Here is a 20,080-nt window from a genome sequence, read left to right as displayed (position 1 = left end):
CAGCATAGTGCATGCTACAGGTCAGAATGTTTCAATAAATATATCAAAAATAATTAGGGTTGGGTATTGCCAAAATTTTCGTATTGCGATATATCGTGATATGTGTTGGCGTATTGAAATATGTATTGCAATATATTGTGAAAGTGTAACACATGGTTTAAGGTAATGAAAATACTGTTTCCTTTCTTTTGAAACAATGCCACTGGCCACTGTCAGGACTCAGATGTGATTGTACAAGAGATCAATTGAAAATGTTTCCAAATTGTTTATCTCTACAATAGTGCCTGTACCAATCTATATTTTTCTATTTGTATGGTTTAAAAGTCACCAAAAATCTATTAGTGTATACTAATATAGGATATACAAATGTTAATTGCATTTTTGACTACATCACGAAAATCACAGGTATTATCGTCCACCCCTAATAATAAGTTCACAGACATATTTATCACAAAAATCTGTAGACCACAAAACGAACTTGGTGCAATAATGCAACGAAAACCATTCTCATTTTGTTGTCAGTCTGTCCGGAAACAGTATTCTATTGGTGGGATAGGCATGATGTTTTTTGGTTTATTGAAACATGAATGAACAAAAAATTAATTTGGTTGGCCAATCAAATGCTCTGGAATCACTTCCATTTCTTTTTTATTTGGAAATAACTGCATAGTAGAAGCCAGTCAATGAACAGGAATGAGTAGCAAAACATCCCAAGCAAGGAAGATACCTAGGTAGATGACCGTTCTCTGCGGAATCACTTGATTCAGGTTTCATGCAATCAACAGAAACATTTACATAGGATGCTGTTACCATGACGATGCAGTCACTTGTGAGACAAGCTTGCGGAGCCTTCAAGACTTTCTGTACTGTAAACTCTTTGACTACACAAGCTTTCAGCATGACAAATACGACAGGTTTACAATATAAACATGCCAGCAGAGCCAAAGCATGAAGCATGACAAAATGTCCGTGAGTTATGCTGACATGTAGCCATATACCTGTGAACAATATGTTGTCATAAATATATAAATACAACATTTGAATACATCCATGTATTGTAAGGTGCTTACACTGCCAACAAAACTTACCATATGAGAGAAGGATCATCCATAAAAGCATTCAGGTTTTTTTTAAATTAACAGAGAGAAATTTACACAAAACATCCCAAATGACATCAGTGAACAGTGGAAGCCGTCGATTTACCTTTCTATAAAATTCAGTTGTTTGCAATCCTTCGGCGAGGTGAGGTGAAATGGGATTTAAGATCCCATTTAAGAATATTTTGCTCATATGACTACGTGCATTCGTGTGTACTGGTATGTGTGGCTGCTTGTATAAGCCCAGACTTAAACTGGTTTTATAGTGCTAACTCACTGAGATACCATGCCGCAGTTAAGCATGAATACCCCACTCAGACACATTATACTGACTCCGAGCTGACCAGTCCTTGTTGTACCCATTAATGCCGAGACGCCAGGCAGGGACCAACAACTATCATCTTTAACGTCTTTTGGTATGACGCAGTCGGGGATCGAACCCACGACCTTCTGCACTCCGGGCGGACGCTCTAACCACACCACGGAGGCGGTCGCAATCCTTTTGACCATTACAGAAATACATTTTGTGAAACGAGGCAGAAGACATGTCATAGCGGTTATTTGGTTATGTTTGTAACTAGGGCTGCGCAATATAACCGGTTTACCGGTATTTACCGGTTCAGACATGAAAACGATACGTATTGCGATACGCTGATCGAAAACCGGTATTTTGACATGCATTCGGAAAACGTCGTAACAATCGGAAATCTTCGGATATTTCCTTGTTTCGTTTGTGCCAAATATTATTCACATTTTTATTTTATCATGATTAAAATTTGTTATTAAAGCTTAATCAAGCATAGTGATTTTGTTGTGTTTTTGCTCTATAAATCAAGCAGTAACTCGATTATAAGTAGTTTTTTGTTTAAAAATACTTCATGCAATATATTGCAATGCATATCACAATACATGCTTTCGCATCGAAATATATCGCAATATGAATATTCTCTGCAATACCCACCCCTATTCGTAACAACTTAGTATGTTGACTTTGGTACAGAAATATGTGGCATCTCATGATATTCAAGAATGTAGTGTTCTACAGTGCCCTTGTACAAGTACACAGGAAGCCGTCTGCCCTGGTTACAAGTTCCACAAGAGTCTGTCACACCATAGTATTGATTGTTTCTTGTACCTACAAGTCGTCACATGCTACAAGCCATACTCTTAACATTTGTGCCAGATGATCTATACACTTAACTAAATATCAGGTGACACGATTTATGGATTGTTTATATTCACTTATTTCTCCATGTCAACATGGAGTCAATTCTTCTTGAGTGGAAAAAGTTAACGGAATACTTTTGTTGAAGCCCTGTATACCAGACCAAAACTTTCCCAGGAAATGTTATCCTTGGCCAAACTTTCAGCTGTTCCCATTGGGCTACTTTCCTGGTTAATCATCACTTGACTCCAGGTAAATCCAATAGTTATTGCTGTTCATGTTTAATGGCATATACAACTGGCAACTTAGAAACTTGGCTCAGAAAACAGTAGGGCTGTAACGAATACACTATTTGGCGAATATGATACGTATCACGAATAGTGGGTAAACGAATAATTATTCATGAATACAATATTGTAGTTAAGTGATTGATGTACAAAGTGGAACGCCCATGTTGATAGTGTTAATTTGTCACAGCAATAACCAGTGATCTCATGACACTCAAATTTGGTATGTAATAGTTAGTCAACAGTACCATGTGCGACCTACAGGCAAACTAACCAAACGTGCGCTACTAGTACTACAAGGCTAGTACATATTCCATTCTTGCATATCTCACTTTGAAAGAGGACATAATGGTTCAAGTAAAACACACTACCTTAAAAACTTCGCAAATATTCATTAATATTCGGTTCTGGTGACCACGAATAACGAATTGAATTCATGAAGGGCTACGGTTCGATTCACCGAATATGCGAGTGAATCGTAACAGCCTTTGAAAACAGTGCAACTGTAGCTAACATTGAATGATGAAACAATATTTCAGAATATCACATGGTCTTGACCTTTGACATGTTTAACAGACCAGATATAAAAACTTCAGCTGGTAAGATATGCAAAATAAAGTATCACGTTTGTAGAGGTATTAACCATGGCAACAATGCCTAAGAAACTGATAATGATAAAAGAACATTACAAAAACACTAATCATGACCTTGCCCTCTGATGTATTTTGACCAAAAAAACCCAACTTTTCAATGAGTTCAAAGCAGGGCCACACTCAGAGCTACATACCAATTTTAATGAAACGTCATCAATACTCGGGGTGGTGGGGTAGCCTAGTGGTGAAAGCATTCGCTCGTCACGCCGACGACCCGGGTTCGATACCCCACATGGGTACAAAGTGTGAAACTGTGATATTGCTGGAATATTGCTATAAGCGGCGTAAAACTAAACTCACTCACAAATACTCAGGTATTTAAAGTAGCAACCAACTTGACACGAAATGACCTTGACATTAAATCAGACCAGTTTCATTGCAACAGATATACCAGGAAACATATCAGGCCAGATCAATTGGTTTCTTGATTCAGAAATAAATATGTCCCAACTTTTGCAAGTGTAAAAAAGAATTTAATGTGTTTGACAAACTATTGAAACATGTCTCTTTTCATACGTCTTTTTTTCTTTTTTCTGTTGTTGTATTTCTGCTTTTGGAAATGAAATCTATCCTCATGATCATTTTCTAAAGTATTGGAAGAAAAATCCTGAAACTTTAAGCAATTTAAGACAATATTAGTACTCTAAGAATGATTTCTTTTCTTACTAATTAATTATAAATCATCAATATCAAGTCTGACCAATATTGCAATTTTCAAATTTTCTAAGGTTGAAAGTCAGAACTGTTTTTTTTATCTAATAAATAAATAGCTTTTTCCAATAATCTGCAACTAGGATTTTGTAATATGATGTTAAAAGCCCCTTTAACTCTGACCAATGACTGAACTTTACGTGGTGTAACAGGGGTGGAAATAACTTTAAAATTGCTTGTGTACTCCAGTACAGTGGCACATGTAAAATCACTTGCCCTGATAATGTTTCCACTATACAGGACAATTTTCTTGTTGATTTTTTAAATAAACAACATAATTAACGTTGGAAAGTCAACTGGACACCGGTACAGCGTGATATACAAATTTGCTTGCCCAACAGAAAAAAACACTGAACTCGGACATCGGGCAATGGGTTATTTCCACCCCTGTAAAAGTGACGTAAATCAAATCTGCAGTGTTGAAAAGGTGAGGTGAGGTGAAATTGGGTTTAACGTCGGGCTTGAGAATATTTCGTGCATATGACGACGTGCATGCGTGTGTATGTGTATGTGCGGCTGCTTGTACTAGCTCAGACTGAAGCTGGTTTTATAGTGCTAGCCCACTGAGATACCATGCTGCAGTCAACTGGACACCGGTACAGCGTGATATACAAATTTGCTAGCCCGACGAACAAAAACACTGGACTGGAGCGTCGGGCAATGGGTTATTTCCACCCCTGTGTAATGAAGAGAAATAGAATTTTGTACCCCGAAAATAATGTTTCCCCATCATCTATAGTTCAAGTTGGTGCTGTTAACATGTGCAAGTCAAAAATCCATACTAATTTTTACAAACAAGAAAGATAAGATACAAGTACAGATTCTGACTGGTACATTAATGAGTGAGTGAGTGAGTGAGTTTGGTTTTACACCGCTTTTTGCAATATTCCAGCAATATCACGGCTGGGGACACCAGAAATGAGCTTCACACATTGTACCCATGAGAGGAATCGAACCGGGTCTTCGCATGACGAGCGAACGCTTTAACCATCAGGCTACCCCACCGCCCCGGTACATTAATGAAGCAGCCTTTGAGTTTTAGACATAATTAGCTGGAAAATGGAACATTAAAGAAAACCATTCAACATTTCCAAACACACTTATTTTGTTGAAATTGCCACCATTTATATCAATTGCGTTTTCTATCATTCTATTATGGATAAATAAATTTAGCAAACTATTTTTTTTCATATTTTCCAGTAGACTGAACACTTAGACATCCAAATTTTGAAATAATTGGTGCTCTTTACATCCCAATAAAATTGTGCAGTGGACCAGGATATTGTTGAACTTTCTGTATGACTTTCTGTGGCACTCAAACTAATGTTCCTAATAGCAGTTAGAACCCAACCCTCATCTGTTTCTCCACCAGCTGAACACAGGTGCAATTATTCAATTATTCCCAATTCTAATAAATACTTAGTACTTCACAACATCTCATCCTGGAAAAAGTGGGTGACGACTCTACCAACACAAAAAAGGAAATACAAAGTGTGTATCATGCCTTTTTGCTTATTATCATGACTATAGACATGATACAAAGCTTGAATAATGTCACTTAGAAGCACTACACAAGCTATGATGTCAGTCTGTAAATAATCGAGCATGGATCAGTCAATCCAGTGATTGACATCATGAGCTTCAATCTTAATAACTGAGATACATCAATTTAATCAGCAAGTCTGACCACCCCCCAGATCCTGTTAGTTGGTTCTTTCAACCTGCATGGGTTAATAAGGACCAATTCTAACCCAGATGTTCAAGGGTCTGCATGCATCAAAACTGACTGAGTGAAGAAAATCTGACATGGGATGTGAAGAAAATGACTGTATTTCTGTCAAAAGAGATGTCTAAGGCGACATTTTATCTGCCGATAAATACCTCATACATACATGCCTTAACATCAAGACGTTTGGTATCCATTTGCATGTACAGTCTGACTTGTGTCAATTCACAATTTGTATGCTTGGGATGTAATATTTTGCATCATGTAGTGAGTGAGTGAGTTTAGTTTTACGCCGCACTCAGCAATATTCCAGCTATAAGGCTGCAGTCTGTAAAGAATCGAGTCTGGACCAGACAATCCAGTGATCAACAACATGAGCATCGATCTGCGCAATTGGGAACCGATGACATGTGTCAACCAAGTCAGCGAGCCTGACCACCCGATCCCATTAGTCGCCTCTTATGACAAGTATGGGTTACTGTAGATCAATATTCTAACCCGCACCTTCACGGGTCATGCATCATGTAAACAATTTAAACTCAAGGACTTTAAGATTAAACTTCACTCATGAATACTGTCTCTTGTAATGGGTACATATGTAACTTAGGCCCACTTCAGCAGGATTCAGATCACATGATTCAGTAACTACAGTACAATGAATTCACTGCAGCAAACAAAATCCTAAATAGAATGGAAGAAACTGTAATTTCCATCTTTTAAAGTAACAAAAGATCTATTAAGCGTCTCTCCAGGCATACATTTCAAGTCAACAATTAAAGATGTGTCAGACTTTTACAAAAGTACACAGGCACTGTAACTTAATGATGCATGCAATATCCTTTCATTAATACTAATATAATACCATAACACTAGCACTCCCCTCATGAAGTAGGCCTCCTTGCACTGAACTGTAAAACATGGACCCAGCTATGGTATTGACGAAATATCTGTACAAACCATAAATGCAGCCAAATATTCTGTACAGAGGGCTACACGATACTGACATACAGAGGTGTCTTACCATGATCAGTTTCCCTTATAAATGATATCAACGACATCTCATGACATCATTGTGTTTATTTTTACTCTATGAGTCATTCCTGGAACAGGACGCAGCACACAACCTGTCGAGCTTGCCATATACACGAGCGTCACCTAATCAATGGCAATATGGCCTGGGCTATATATACACCATTACAAGACTTATTCCCAGAGCTGAACCCCCTTGTATCCATTGCAGACAAACAGAAAGTAATTGACAACAGCCATGTTGATTGAGATGTACACGCCATTGACCCTTGTACACTAAACGCGCCTGTCTGACAAAGAAAAGCATTCTTCACTTTATCATTTTGATCATCTCACTAATTAATTATTCAAGTATTGATTGATAAATTGTAACTCGTCATGTTGATTGGGGCTACACCACAAAGTGATATATTTACACATTCTTATATATATTAGCACAGATATCTTTACATACTGTTATATAAACAATATATCTTTACATACTGTTATATAAACAAAGATATCATTACTTTCTGTTATATAAACAAATATATCTTTACATACTGTTATGTAAACAAAATATTTTTACATCCTCTTTTATAAACAAAGACATCAATACATACTCGTATTTTAACAAAACAAGTCGCTTGTCAGCTGGGCTTTCATTTGTCATGGTACTATGTTCAGAAAGGAAAGTAGGTCAGAATGAGATATCTACATTTGGTTGGTTGGTACTAACATGAACTTACAGATACATTAAAAAACACTAAATGCTTATATCCATCAAAACTTCTCTCAATGTTAGAAGATTTTCGTTGTGACCTTGACATTTACGAGATCTCTCAAAAGGCTGCAGGTCTATGATCCGGTTGAGGAAGATCTTAGAAAAGTTAAACTTGCCTTGCCACAGAGCCATAAGGCCATAACTAATTACTTTTTAGATTTTCATCTCACTACCAACTGAATTACAACATAATTGATATTGTTTCCATGTACCTACACACGAAAAAAGTTTCTTCTCTTCCAAAGATGGGGGCGTGGTGGGCGAGCTGGCTAAGGCGCCAGGCTAGTGATCCAGCGAGCTTGAGGTGACGGGATCGAGCCTACCTGTGACCGGGTGTAAAAACCTTGGAGTCAACTTTGTGTGCAGACTCTCTCAGTGTTGTCACAACCCCTAGTGTACAGTACACAACCCTGTGCACTTAAAAGAACCCACGAATCCGTTGGTATAGTACCAGATGGTGGCCTAATGAATACGTGCAAACACCTAGTTGTGGGTACAGCAACGTGCAGTAAACTTGGACAAAGTACTGTGACTATGTGTCCCAGTCCACCCAGCTGTGAATCGGTACCTCGTAAGGATGGGAAAGCCACATTAACTCGGTGCGCCTAGTGTATGCAAGAGTTGCATGGTCCCCAGGGAGTTGAGATTGATAAAAAATTGTGCCATTTGAGACTGACATCAAATGATCGAGGGAAAAACAAAGCCCTCTGAGCAGGTGATCTGGATATTGGCGATATATAAATATATATAAATAAATAAATAAATAAATAAATAAAGACAGAACATACTCATCAACAAAACATTAGTCACTAGAATCATGACATGTTCTGTACAATCTCGATAACAAAACTTAAATCTAAAAAAATACACTGTCTACTGCTTCATAATCTTGTAGAACCGTGAAGGTCCGGGGTAGAATGAACCTTCAGTATCCCATGCTTGTCGTAAGAGGCGACTAACGGGATCATGTGGTCAGGCACGCTGGCTTGGTTGACACATGTCATTGGTTCCCGATTGCGCAGATCGATGCTCATGCTGTTGATCACGAGATTGTCTGGTCCAGACTTGATTATTTACAGACCGCCATATAGCTGGAATATTGCTGAGTGCGGCGTAAAACTAAACCCACTCACTCACTCATAATCTTGTAAAACTTATTTAAGAATAAAAACTATATCAATTGCAGCCCAAATCAACATATTCACAAAGGGGGGATGCTTGTTGACACCTATGTCACTTCAGGTTGTCCACTCCCATCAAATGTCACACTGTGATACAAATGGAATATTGTTGAAAGCAGCATTAAAACCCAACTCAAGAACAACCTCAAAGCTAGATAAATTATACATCTTTTCAGTCATAAATGTGTAACATATGCAAGGAAATATACACTGTCATGGACATTTTCAGTCTGAAACAGGCGAATTTATAAAGATTACTTAAAGATTGTTGTTGGAGTGGGACAGACGGCGTTTAATGGACCCCATGCTCAATACAGCTAATCTGTACAGTATCTGTATCAATGCTCGGTGGTTTTGGAATTTATCAGCAATAGATTTTGGCAAATACTTTGAAAAAATGTAATTATATATATACCAAAAATGCCAAGTCTTTGTAATTAATGTTGTGGCTTTGCAGAACAGACATGAATTTGACCAGATACAATATAATAGCTATTATATGGTCTCTGATTTAACTGACAACAGCAAAAATAAACAAAAAGAGGCCTTTATGCTTAGTTTTACATGAAGTTAATAAAATATCAAAACATTTATGAAAATATGAACTCATATGACTGCTCTAATTTTTACCAAAATTATGCTTTCTTTCCTATTTGTGAGACACAGCCACTTGTAGTCTGTCTCACAGTCCCTGAACCACATTATTTCCCCAACTGCCTAGCCCTCCTAGTTGTCTCCCAAGTCCCTGAACCCATTATTTCCCCCCTCCTAGTCCTGTCTCACAATCCCTGAACCACATTATTTCCTCAACCTGCCTAGCCTTCCTAGTCTGTCTCACAGTCCCTGAACCACATTATTTCCCCAACCGCCTAGCCCTCCTAGTCTGTCTCACAGTCCCTGAACCACATTATTTCCCCTACTGCCTAGCCCTCCTAGTCTGTCTCACAATCCCTGAACCACATTATTTTATTAGCCCTCCTAGCCCTCCTAGCCTTCCTAGTCTGTCTCACAGTCCCTGAACCACATTATTTCCCCTACCGCTGTCTCTAGCCCTCCTTGTAGTGTAGTCTCACAGTCCCTGAACCACATTATTTCCCACAGCCTAGCCCTCCTTGTAGTGTGTAGTCTGTCTCACAGTCCCTGAACCACATTATTTCCCCTACCGCCTAGCCCTCCTTGTAGTGTAGTCTGTCTCACAGTCCCTGAACCACATTATTTCCCCTACCGCCTAGCCCTCCTTGTAGTGTAGTCTGTCTCACAGTCTCTGAACCACATTCTTTCCCCTACCGCCTAGCCCTCCTTGTAGTGTAGTCTGTCTCACAGTCCCTGAACCACATTATTTCCCCTACCGCCTAGCCCTCCCTGTAGTGTAGTCTGTTTCACAGTCTCTGAACCACATTATTTTCCCTAATGCCTAGCCCTCCCTGCAATGTAGTCTGTCTCACAGTCCCTGAACCACATTATTTCCACAGTCCCTACTGCCTAGCCCTCCTTGTAGTGCCAAAGCTCTATAGGAAGCAAGACTAGATATCCCCATTTCTGAATCGTTGGTCTGAATCTTTGGGGTTCCTTTTTAATTTAAATGGGTTTGTTTGTTACTATCAAAATTATATATATTCAGAGAAGAAGCGTCAGTCTATGCCACTTTGTGCAGAATCCTAAAAAAAAAACTGCATTGTGATTTGTGGGTCATTATTTACTCATCTGTACTCATACAATGTTGTCTGAGGGACAAAAATCAAACTTGCTGTGCTTGTCAATTAGCCCAAACCTGGTCCCTCTCTATGGTGCAAGGGTATGACCACACTGTACTCATCGAACACCTACATAATCCAAAAGATCCATTAAATAGTTGTTATGTGTCATGGCAAACTGAATTAAAAAATGAAACAAACATGGGTTACCGAGGGCGTAGTCTGCCTCGAAACCCAACTACAAGGGTCAACAAGGGCCCAAGTATGAGGTCATGAGTCGCGACGACCTAATACTGGTATGACAAGTTGACTTGCTTGTAGAAGATAAAACCATAAAAAATAGTCAGCATTTTCTAATTGTAGTATTAAACATGTAGTCACATCAAAGATTATCAAATTGTCTAAGATATGACAATCACATGTAATTTTGGTAAAGCAACAATATCATGCATATGTGATTATGGTTCTATTTTTTTTTTACACAGTAACCATGGAAACCAAGGTATTTCTAAAATTTTAATTGTACTGATCGTGAGGCAAATCGTGCTGATCAATACAGCCTTCATGCAGGTACAGCATTTTCAATCAGGTATTAATCCTATTTTAGAATTTGATTTTTATATTACGGTGTCATTCATGATTCATGCCATGCTTAAAGGGGCTCTTCACTCTGGCTAACTGGCAGCCCCATCAACTATGATTCAGGTCCCTCAAATCACTATTTGGTTCATCAGCTGATTTAACTTATTATCCACATCAATCTACCAACCAAGTTAATGAGAACAAGTAGACAAATTATTCAGAGACTTTTCAGTTTCACCACTGAGTTTAGGGTGGTGGGGTAGCCTAGTGGTTAAAGCATTTGTTTGTCACACAGAAGACCCGGGTTCGATTCCCCACATGGGTACAATGTGTGAAGCCCATTTCTGGTGTCACCCTGCCGTGATATTGCTGGAAAATTGCTAAAAGCAGGGGTGGAAATAACTTTAAAATTGCTAGTGTACTTCGGTACAGTGGCACATGTACAATCACTGGCGCTGATAATTTTCCCACTATACGGACGTTTCTTGTTGATTTTTTAAATAAACAACATAATTAACGTTGGAAAGTCAACTGGATACCGGTACAGTGTGATATACAAATTTGCTAGCCCAAAAGAAAAAAACACTCGGCAATGGGTTATTTTCACCCCTGTAAAAGTGACGTAAATCAAATCTGCAGTGTTGAAAAGGGCCTGTTATGGATTGAAAATTACAGAAATTACAGATCTGTTTGTTGACACCGGTTAATCTAATGCCAGATTTGAAGAATGGATTGATGGATTTGTCTGCATGTTGTTATTGTCCTTCCTGGTATTGTTGTGACTTTATAATGGTAAACATACAGGTGTGTGACTAATGTGTCCATTTGAGCAAGTCAGTGAGGGAGGGTGTTCATTTTTTACTCCGCTTTTAGAAATATTCAAGCAATATCACAGCAGGAGATGCAAGGAATGGGCTTCACACATTGGGGAATCGAACTCGGGTCTTCAGCGTGACGAGCGACGCTTTAACCACTGGGTCGTGCCCATTTGAAAGTACACACTATCCCGACTGCTTCAGAAACTGATGTTGCTGTGGAGATTCTGATACTTTTGATAGGGACTGATATTGATGAGCAGATAATTTCCAGACTTTGAAATAAGTGCCATGTCAGGGATTTATCTAGGAGTCCCAACCATGTATTCTCATCAAGCAATTAAAGAACTAGTTTTTTCTATATTCAGTTTTTTCTTAAAATATTTTGTTGAATGCAATAGTGTTATATTCAGATTATATTGGCGAGATCATATTGGACCAATTTCTGGGAAATTTACAAAATATGATTTTCACAACAAGAGTTGAAACTAAACACCAAATTTCAGTTTACAATTTAGAAACTTGTACTGACATTTGCTGCAGAAAAATTGCGGTTTGAACAGATCTAGAATATACCTGCATATGTAATTTTTATCTGTGACATATGTTGCATTAATAATAGCGACTTATAAGTGAAAGGTCATGTCAACATTTGGCCAGATTATATCATTTTATAAAGTTCAGTTGATGAGTCTTACTGATAAATGAACGAATGAATGAATAATCCCTTTCCTTCCTTTCCAGTGATTTTTAAAAAAAGTCAGGAAACTGAAAATGTTTCTCAATGGCCTAACCTGAATGCCAACACAAGCTTAGAGATCTCTATTTGGACATTCTTTTCACAAAAAATCTTTACGCATTCAAGTTCACTTCAAAGATTGTTCTATAAGTTTTGTGTTATGAATGATGCTTGTGTTAACCGTCGACATATGTTAAACAACACTGAAAAACATTGATTTGAAACATCTTCCTCTTGTAAATCATTTCATGGGGAAACACCCATGTGACACCGCTACCAAGGCAACAATGACGTCACAACTTGAGTTTCCCAGCGCTCGAATGGGGTCAGTCTCATTTACAGCAGACACTGCACTCGGATTGCGACTGAACGATGACACATACGCATCAACTGTGCTCCTCCGCGTGTTAATTAGCAATTCTCATATGAAACAGGGTGACGCTTGGTCATTTTGTTGGTAAATATTTGAAAGAATTCGCCGCTAATTCAACCACACGTTTACCTGTGTCCTTTCGAACCTCGTAACCGGCAGTCCCGAGATCGCCGCGAAAACATCATGAATAACAACTGCCCAGTTTTTATGATTCATGAAATTCGACAATAATTTGGCATCGATTCAATGTAATTTAGCAATGGTCTAATCAAATATGTGTTTTGAAAACAGTAACGTTTGTGCAAATTCATCAAACTCAGTTTCAACTAAGGAATCGATCGAAATCCCGCAAATTTAGGTCACGTTAATCTACTGGAAGACTTGGGTCCTTGCCAGGTGGGAGTTTGCCGGACCAGTTCATTTCTTGTGGAGGGGGTACAACAGTTGTTGCAAACTATTTCGCAATCGTCAATCGCTCTTCGCTACCTGCGAGGCAGTCAGTAATATTCATATTATTAATATCACACCGATGTGAAAACAAATTCATATACGAAGAACACACATGTAATAAACGGGTAAAATATGCGTTTTTTAGTGCATTGAAAACAGCTGGAAATGATATTTTGCGTCTAGTCTAAACATTTTTTAACGTTACAATGACAAACACGTGATTTTCATCAACGCAATATTATTTGAGTGTTCTTGTTTTCATATATTTCAATTTGCCGGATAACTGTATATAATCCATTACTAACAGACACACATGACCCACCAAAAGTGGGTGAATTCAGTTTATTACTATTTTGAACATAGGTCCAGTTGTATCATCGCGTGTCAAAAGTCAACTAATGTTAGAGGGAAGCCCTAAGTGATGCACATCTAAGACGTTTACCCTTTAGGTGAAGCGCGCACAGGTATGGTTCTGATAAACCTAGAAATATAACCGGCCCACTTGAACACACTATCACAGGTTCCTGGTAAGCCAAAGGGACACAACTCTGCACAGCTATTTGCGGTGCCTAAGGCGACTGCACTACCCGTGTCCTCTACACGAAAACAAGCAGTATTACATTGTTCATTTCGAACAGTTTGTCCTCTTTCCGACATGAACGTTACGACGAGGACGTACAATCCATTTAAGATAGGATACGATACGTATATAGCGCACATATCCACGCAACTAAATACTTAAGTACATGCTCAAGGCGCTGGTATTTTTTCCCTCGATCACTGGATGTCAATCTCAACGGCACATCGTATTATCAATCTCAACTCTCTGGGGATAATACAACTCTTGCAGCCACAAGGCACACCGAATTATCGCGGCTTTCCCATCCTTTCGAGGTTACCCATTCACAGCTGGGTGGACTGGGACACATAGTCACAGTACTTTGTCCAAGTGTTTACTGCACGTTGCTGTACCCGCAACTAGGGTTTTGCACGTATTCACGTGGCCACCATCTGGTCATATACCAACGGATTCGTGGGTTGTTTTAAGTGCACATTGTTGTGTACTGTACACAGTTTATCAATGATATGTTGAAAAACAAAATCAGGAGAATCATTCGGATGACTCTGCTAATGCATATCGATTTACACGTGTAATATCTGATGTATTCAAGCTGAAGAGTATCGCCGCAAATAATGACATTACAAATTGTTTCCGTTTACGTAAATATGCTGAGACTTTAATTAAATGTAACGGCTACGTGTATGTAAACTCGATGGCGTAAGTTTCTCTATCCGCGCTGATTAATACTGAATCCAGTCTGTTTATAACAGTCATGCAGGACAAACAAGTGCTCGACAGCACGACCGACGTCCCAAGTCGTATTGCATGGCAACATCAACCATTACAGCCGCCCGATAGTCATTATAGACCGGCTTTTATTTTGTTTGCTTGTTGTTTAATGACGTTTTCAGTCATGGTCGTTGGCTGTTCTTATACACCGGCGACCTGTGAACCTCCAATCTCCATGGACCCGTAGTCTGTCTCACAGTCCCTGAACCACATTAATTTCCCTACTGCCAAGCCCTCTCTGCAGTGCTAAAGCCCTAAATAAAGCAAGTCTAGATTTCCTCAGGTTCAGGTTCTGAATCTCTGTCTCCCTAGGGCTCCTTTTCAATATGAATGGGCTTATTATACTATCAAAATTATATATATTCAGAGACTAAGCCTTAGTCTAATGGACCCGTTAAGGTCCGGGTTAGAATTGGTCTTCAACAACCCATGTTTGTCGTAAGAGGCGACTAACGGGATCGGGTTGTCAGGGTCGCTGACCTGGCTCACACATGTCGTCGTATCCCAACTGCTTAAATCAATGATCATGCTGTCTATCACCGGACTGTCTGGTCCGCGGCGTTAAACAACAAACCAACCAACCAATGTTACAGCATACTGTAACAGCAGAACTCAGTGGCCGAGTAAAATAGGCGTAATACCGAGTGCCAAAGCTAGATTCCTCTGTCGTTATAGCAACATCACGACAGGGGAAACCGAAAAAGGTTTCATACATTGTACCCATGCGAGGAATGAAACCTGTGGAATCGAACCCGGTGCTTCGACGTGATGAGAGAGCGCTCTTATGAGTGGACCACTGCGCCACCAATAAAATACATTGGATTTAGGCTTTTGGGATATTTAATATACTTACATTTAAATAAACGTTATTTAATCAACATTACTAAATATCAAACTTGCTCACGTGCACTCTTCGAAAGGTCTTGTGCTTATAAACCCAAGCTACATGCTATGTTGACTTCATATTTGAATACGTCTTGTCAAGATCCTCAAATCATATAAACTGGTCCTGACAGCCGTTAACTTTGCGCATAAATAGATACAATATAATTTGATTTCTCTTATAATCATGACAATGAGTGATGGTGTTACGTAACGGCAAACATTCAGTCAGTAAGTCGATAAATAGCATAGAGTGTGGACTTCAGTAATCAGTATACAGTAGATTAAATTTCATTTCGGTCTTGGGTACCCGTGAAGATCCGGCTTAGAACTGACCTTCAGCAACACATGCTTGTCGTATGAGGCGACTAACGGGATCGGGTGGTCAGGCTCGCTGACTTGGTTGACACATGTCATCCTATTCTTACCACAGGGGCGTGTCACGCTTAGAAACAGCGTTAGAAAGACATATAGGTATATAGATCCTACCCTAGTACTATGGCGTGTCACGCTTAGAAACAGCGTTAGAAAGACATATAGGTATATAGACCCTACCCTAGTACTATATATCATTTTATATAGTACTAGGGTAGGATCTATATACCTATATGTCTTTCTAACGCTGTTTCTAAGCGTGACACGCCTTATATCCTTTTATATAGTACTAGGGTAGGATCTATATACCTATATGTCTTTCTAACGCCGTTTCTAAGCGTGACACGCCCCTGTGATTCTTACTACGTATATCGATGCTCATGATGTTGACCACTGGATTGTCTGGTCTAGACTTTATTATTTACTGACCGCCGCCATACAGCTGGAATATTGCTGAGTGCCGTCTTGAACATCAAATAAATGGTCTTGGGTTCCCAGTGAACAACCATGTCAAGAGTCCCGGGTTTGATTCCCCACATGGTTGTAATGTGTGGACCGTGAAACCCCTCCTGGGTAAACTCCGCTGTGATATTGTTGGAATACTGCTAAAAGCGGCGTAAAACGCAACTCACTCATTTAGAAGAAATGAAACTTCTGTGTTAGCTTGAGTGAGAGAGTGAGTAAATATAGTTTTACGCCGCACTCAACCAAGTCAGCGAGCCTGACCACCCGATCCCGTTTGTCGCCTTTTACCATGTTAGCTTGAAAGAGCTAACACGAGATCGTTCGGTGTCTCCTTGTTTGCATAAAATTACAATATCCTATTCTAAATATTGGGAGTGTTTCATACCGTTGTTCATGTCTGCATTTAGATGTTTTCCATAAGTTAAATCTCACAAAAAACTTCCTTATTGCATTATTTTCCATAAAGGTATAGATTCTCTCATCGTTTTGTGATAATATTCAATCTTATTCCGGTTTAAAGCATACGATTAGCCTTTCTGATCACTGGAAACTGCTCATTAACGTTAAGTCAAGATTAACAATTAAGATTTTCATGTCCTACTTTCAGGTTTGATATCACCGTTGTACATTAAGCTGATTTTACGAAACGCGGACCCATTACCCACTATTCAGCAGTCTATAAATATGTTGTTTTCGTGCTGCGACCTCGGCGGAACACCCCGCGACAACCTGTGCAGGAATGCTTGTCTCTGCTATTTATAGATCCACGAGCCACATGAAACCCGCTCACCCTCGACGTTGCTATGTCGACTCTTCCATCTAGAACGCCATTACCACCTCGCAACAGCAATGTTTTCGCTGAATATGTGTCATAAGTTAAAGCTTGTTGACACTGAACACACGTTTACATTCAAAGAGATACGAACATTACACACACGTTAAGATTCAAAGCTGTTAGTAAAGCCATTTTACTGAATTAGCCAACGGATGTTGCGGGCGAATGCATAACTAATAAGGGTAACCCCTGTCGAATATTGGAGGTGTTTCCCCAAAACGAGGTGAAAAAGATAACCCTCCCACCCCTCGTGTGTAATATCAGACTACATGTACTTCAAAAGCAAGGATATATAGACACATGCATGACAGCAACGTTATTTGCCAAGCTCGGTTTCAAAAATTATCATAAAACATTAGGCCTACTTACGTTTGAGAGGCGAGGCGGACAGAGTTGTTGATTTCCTACGTGGCATCCCCGAGATTTTCCACTCAGCTCAGGGCTAAATCCGCCTTGGCCGAGCTTGTCTGTCAGGTAGTTACCATGATAATAATGTCTAAATATCGTACGTTACCACATCTTGTCCTAAACACAAGGATTTCGTGAAATATACACCATTTCAGGCTGGGGAATCTCTCGATATGTGGGGAATTTCTCCCGACAAAGACGAAGTGTGACGTCACGGTGAAATGAGAACGAGGCTGGTGGATATCCCAGCAGAACCTTGGCATTTTGTGGTCATCGCGACCTTTCTGTTGCTCGTGTCACGCTTGACTGACAGCTGATGATGTGTTTACGTTTAGAGTTGTTGAGTTATTTTTTGCGTGGTTGGCCACAATAAAATGTGATGAACTTGGCGTACGAGTGACACTCATTTTAGCAGTGCATCTATTGAGCCTCACATTTGATAATCACTTTCATATCATAATTTTAAGTGACATAGCATTGATTATCGTCGCTAAAATTCAGAATAAATATACTAGTATTCTGTGCGTTTTCATAGTACTGAACACTTTCGTGAATAGCTACTTGAAGCTGACACGCTATACACTTGTTTGAACATATAAACTAAATTATTAATACTTCTTGAGCTTTATATATATTTTATACACCCATTGTATAATATTGTAATTTCAACTACGTATCCTTGAGTTTTTGACATTTTTTATGTCTTATGAGTTTAACTGGAACACCTGAATGGTGCATAAAACATTTTTGATTTTTCATGGAAAAGTGCTGAACAAAAGCAGATAACAAACTGCTTTCTACATGTACAACTATATGCTCTGTTAAAAGAACTGAATCTGGACATTCTCTACACATTTCTCGTAAAAGCGGTACGATTATCTGCATCAAGTTATGACAGACTGTGTCTCATGGATGTTGTCTCAAACAGTGTCTCACGGATATTGTCTCAAACAGTGTCTCATGGATGTTGTCTTGGACCGTGTCTCATGGATGTTGTCTCTCAGGCCGTGTTTCATGAATGTTGTCTCAAACATTGTCTCATGGATGTTGTCTTGGACTGTGTTTCGTGGATGTTGTCTCAAACAGTGTCTCATGGATGTTGTCTCAAAGAAGGTCTCATTGACTTTGCCTTGGACCGTGTCTCATGGATGTTGTCTTGGTCCGTGTTTCATGGATGTTGTCTCTCAGGCCGTGTTTCATGGATGTTGTCTCAAACATTGTCTCATGGATGTTGTCTTGGACTGTGTTTCGTGGATGTTGTCTCAAACAGTGGCTCATGGATGTTGTCTCAAAGAAGGTCTCATTGACTTTGCCTTGGACCGTGTCTCATGGATGTTGTCTCTCAGGCCGTGTTTCATGGATGTTGTCTCAAACATTGTCTCATGGATGTTGTCTTGGACTGTGTTTCGTGGATGTTGTCTCAAACAGTGGCTCATGGATGTTGTCTCAAAGAAGGTCTCATTGACTTTGTCTTGGACCGTGTCTCATGGATGTTGTCTTGGACCGTGTTTTACGGATGTTGTCTTGGTCCGTGTTTCATGGATGTTGTCTTGGACTGTGTTTCATGGATGTTGTCTCAAACATTGTCTCATGGATGTTGTCTTGGACTGTGTTTCGTGGATGTTGTCTCAAACAGTGGCTCATGGATGTTGTCTCAAAGAAGGTCTCATTCACTTTGCCTTGGACCGTGTCTCATGGATGTTGTCTTGGTCCGTGTCTCATGGATGTTGTCTTGGACCGTGTCTCATGGATGTTGTCTTGGACCGTGTCTCATGGATGTTGTCTTGGACCGTGTTTTACGGATGTTGTCTTGGTCCGTGTCTCATGGATGTTGTCTTGGACTGTGTTTCGTGGATGTTGTCTCAAACAGTGTCTCATGGATGTTGTCTCAAAGAAGGTCTCATTGACTTTGCCTTGGACCGTGTCTCATGGATGTTGTCTTGGTCCGTGTTTCATGGATGTTGTCTCTCAGGCCGTGTTTCATGGATGTTGTCTCAAACATTGTCTCATGGATGTTGTCTTGGACTGTGTTTCGTGGATGTTGTCTCAAACAGTGGCTCATGGATGTTGTCTCAAAGAAGGTCTCATTGACTTTGCCTTGGACCGTGTCTCATGGATGTTGCCTTGGACCGTGTCTCATGGATGTTGTCTCTCAGGCCGTGTTTCATGGATGTTGTCTCAAACATTGTCTCATGGATGTTGTCTTGGACTGTGTTTCGTGGATGTTGTCTCAAACAGTGGCTCATGGATGTTGTCTCAAAGAAGGTCTCATTGACTTTGTCTTGGACCGTGTCTCATGGATGTTGTCTTGGACCGTGTTTTACGGATGTTGTCTTGGTCCGTGTCTCATGGATGTTGTCTTGGACTGTGTTTCATGGATGTTGTCTCAAACATTGTCTCATGGATGTTGTCTTGGACTGTGTTTCGTGGATGTTGTCTCAAACAGTGGCTCATGAATGTTGTCTCAAAGAAGGTCTCATTGACTTTGCCTTGGACCGT

At 39.6% G+C, this 20,080-nt stretch overlaps 1 protein-coding gene across 1 annotated transcript in view; it reads right to left on the bottom strand.

Moving 5' to 3' along the window:
* LOC124272186 overlaps positions 1 to 17,784 on the bottom strand; it is a 43,320-nt gene extending 25,536 nt beyond the window's left edge. Inside the window, 1 exon segment of the mRNA XM_046707326.1 lies at positions 17,543 to 17,784. Coding sequence (XP_046563282.1) covers positions 17,543 to 17,588 — 46 coding nt within the window. The 5' untranslated portion in view covers positions 17,589 to 17,784.
* Positions 17,785 to 20,080: the final 2,296 nt, after the last annotated feature.

This window comes from Haliotis rubra, unplaced genomic scaffold, assembly GCF_003918875.1.
Source record: "Haliotis rubra isolate DU_JTF1 unplaced genomic scaffold, ASM391887v1 Scf167, whole genome shotgun sequence".
Lineage (NCBI taxonomy): Eukaryota > Metazoa > Mollusca > Gastropoda > Lepetellida > Haliotidae > Haliotis > Haliotis rubra.
Note: the sequence above shows the minus strand (reverse complement) of the source record. Positions and strands in the feature narration are given on the sequence as shown.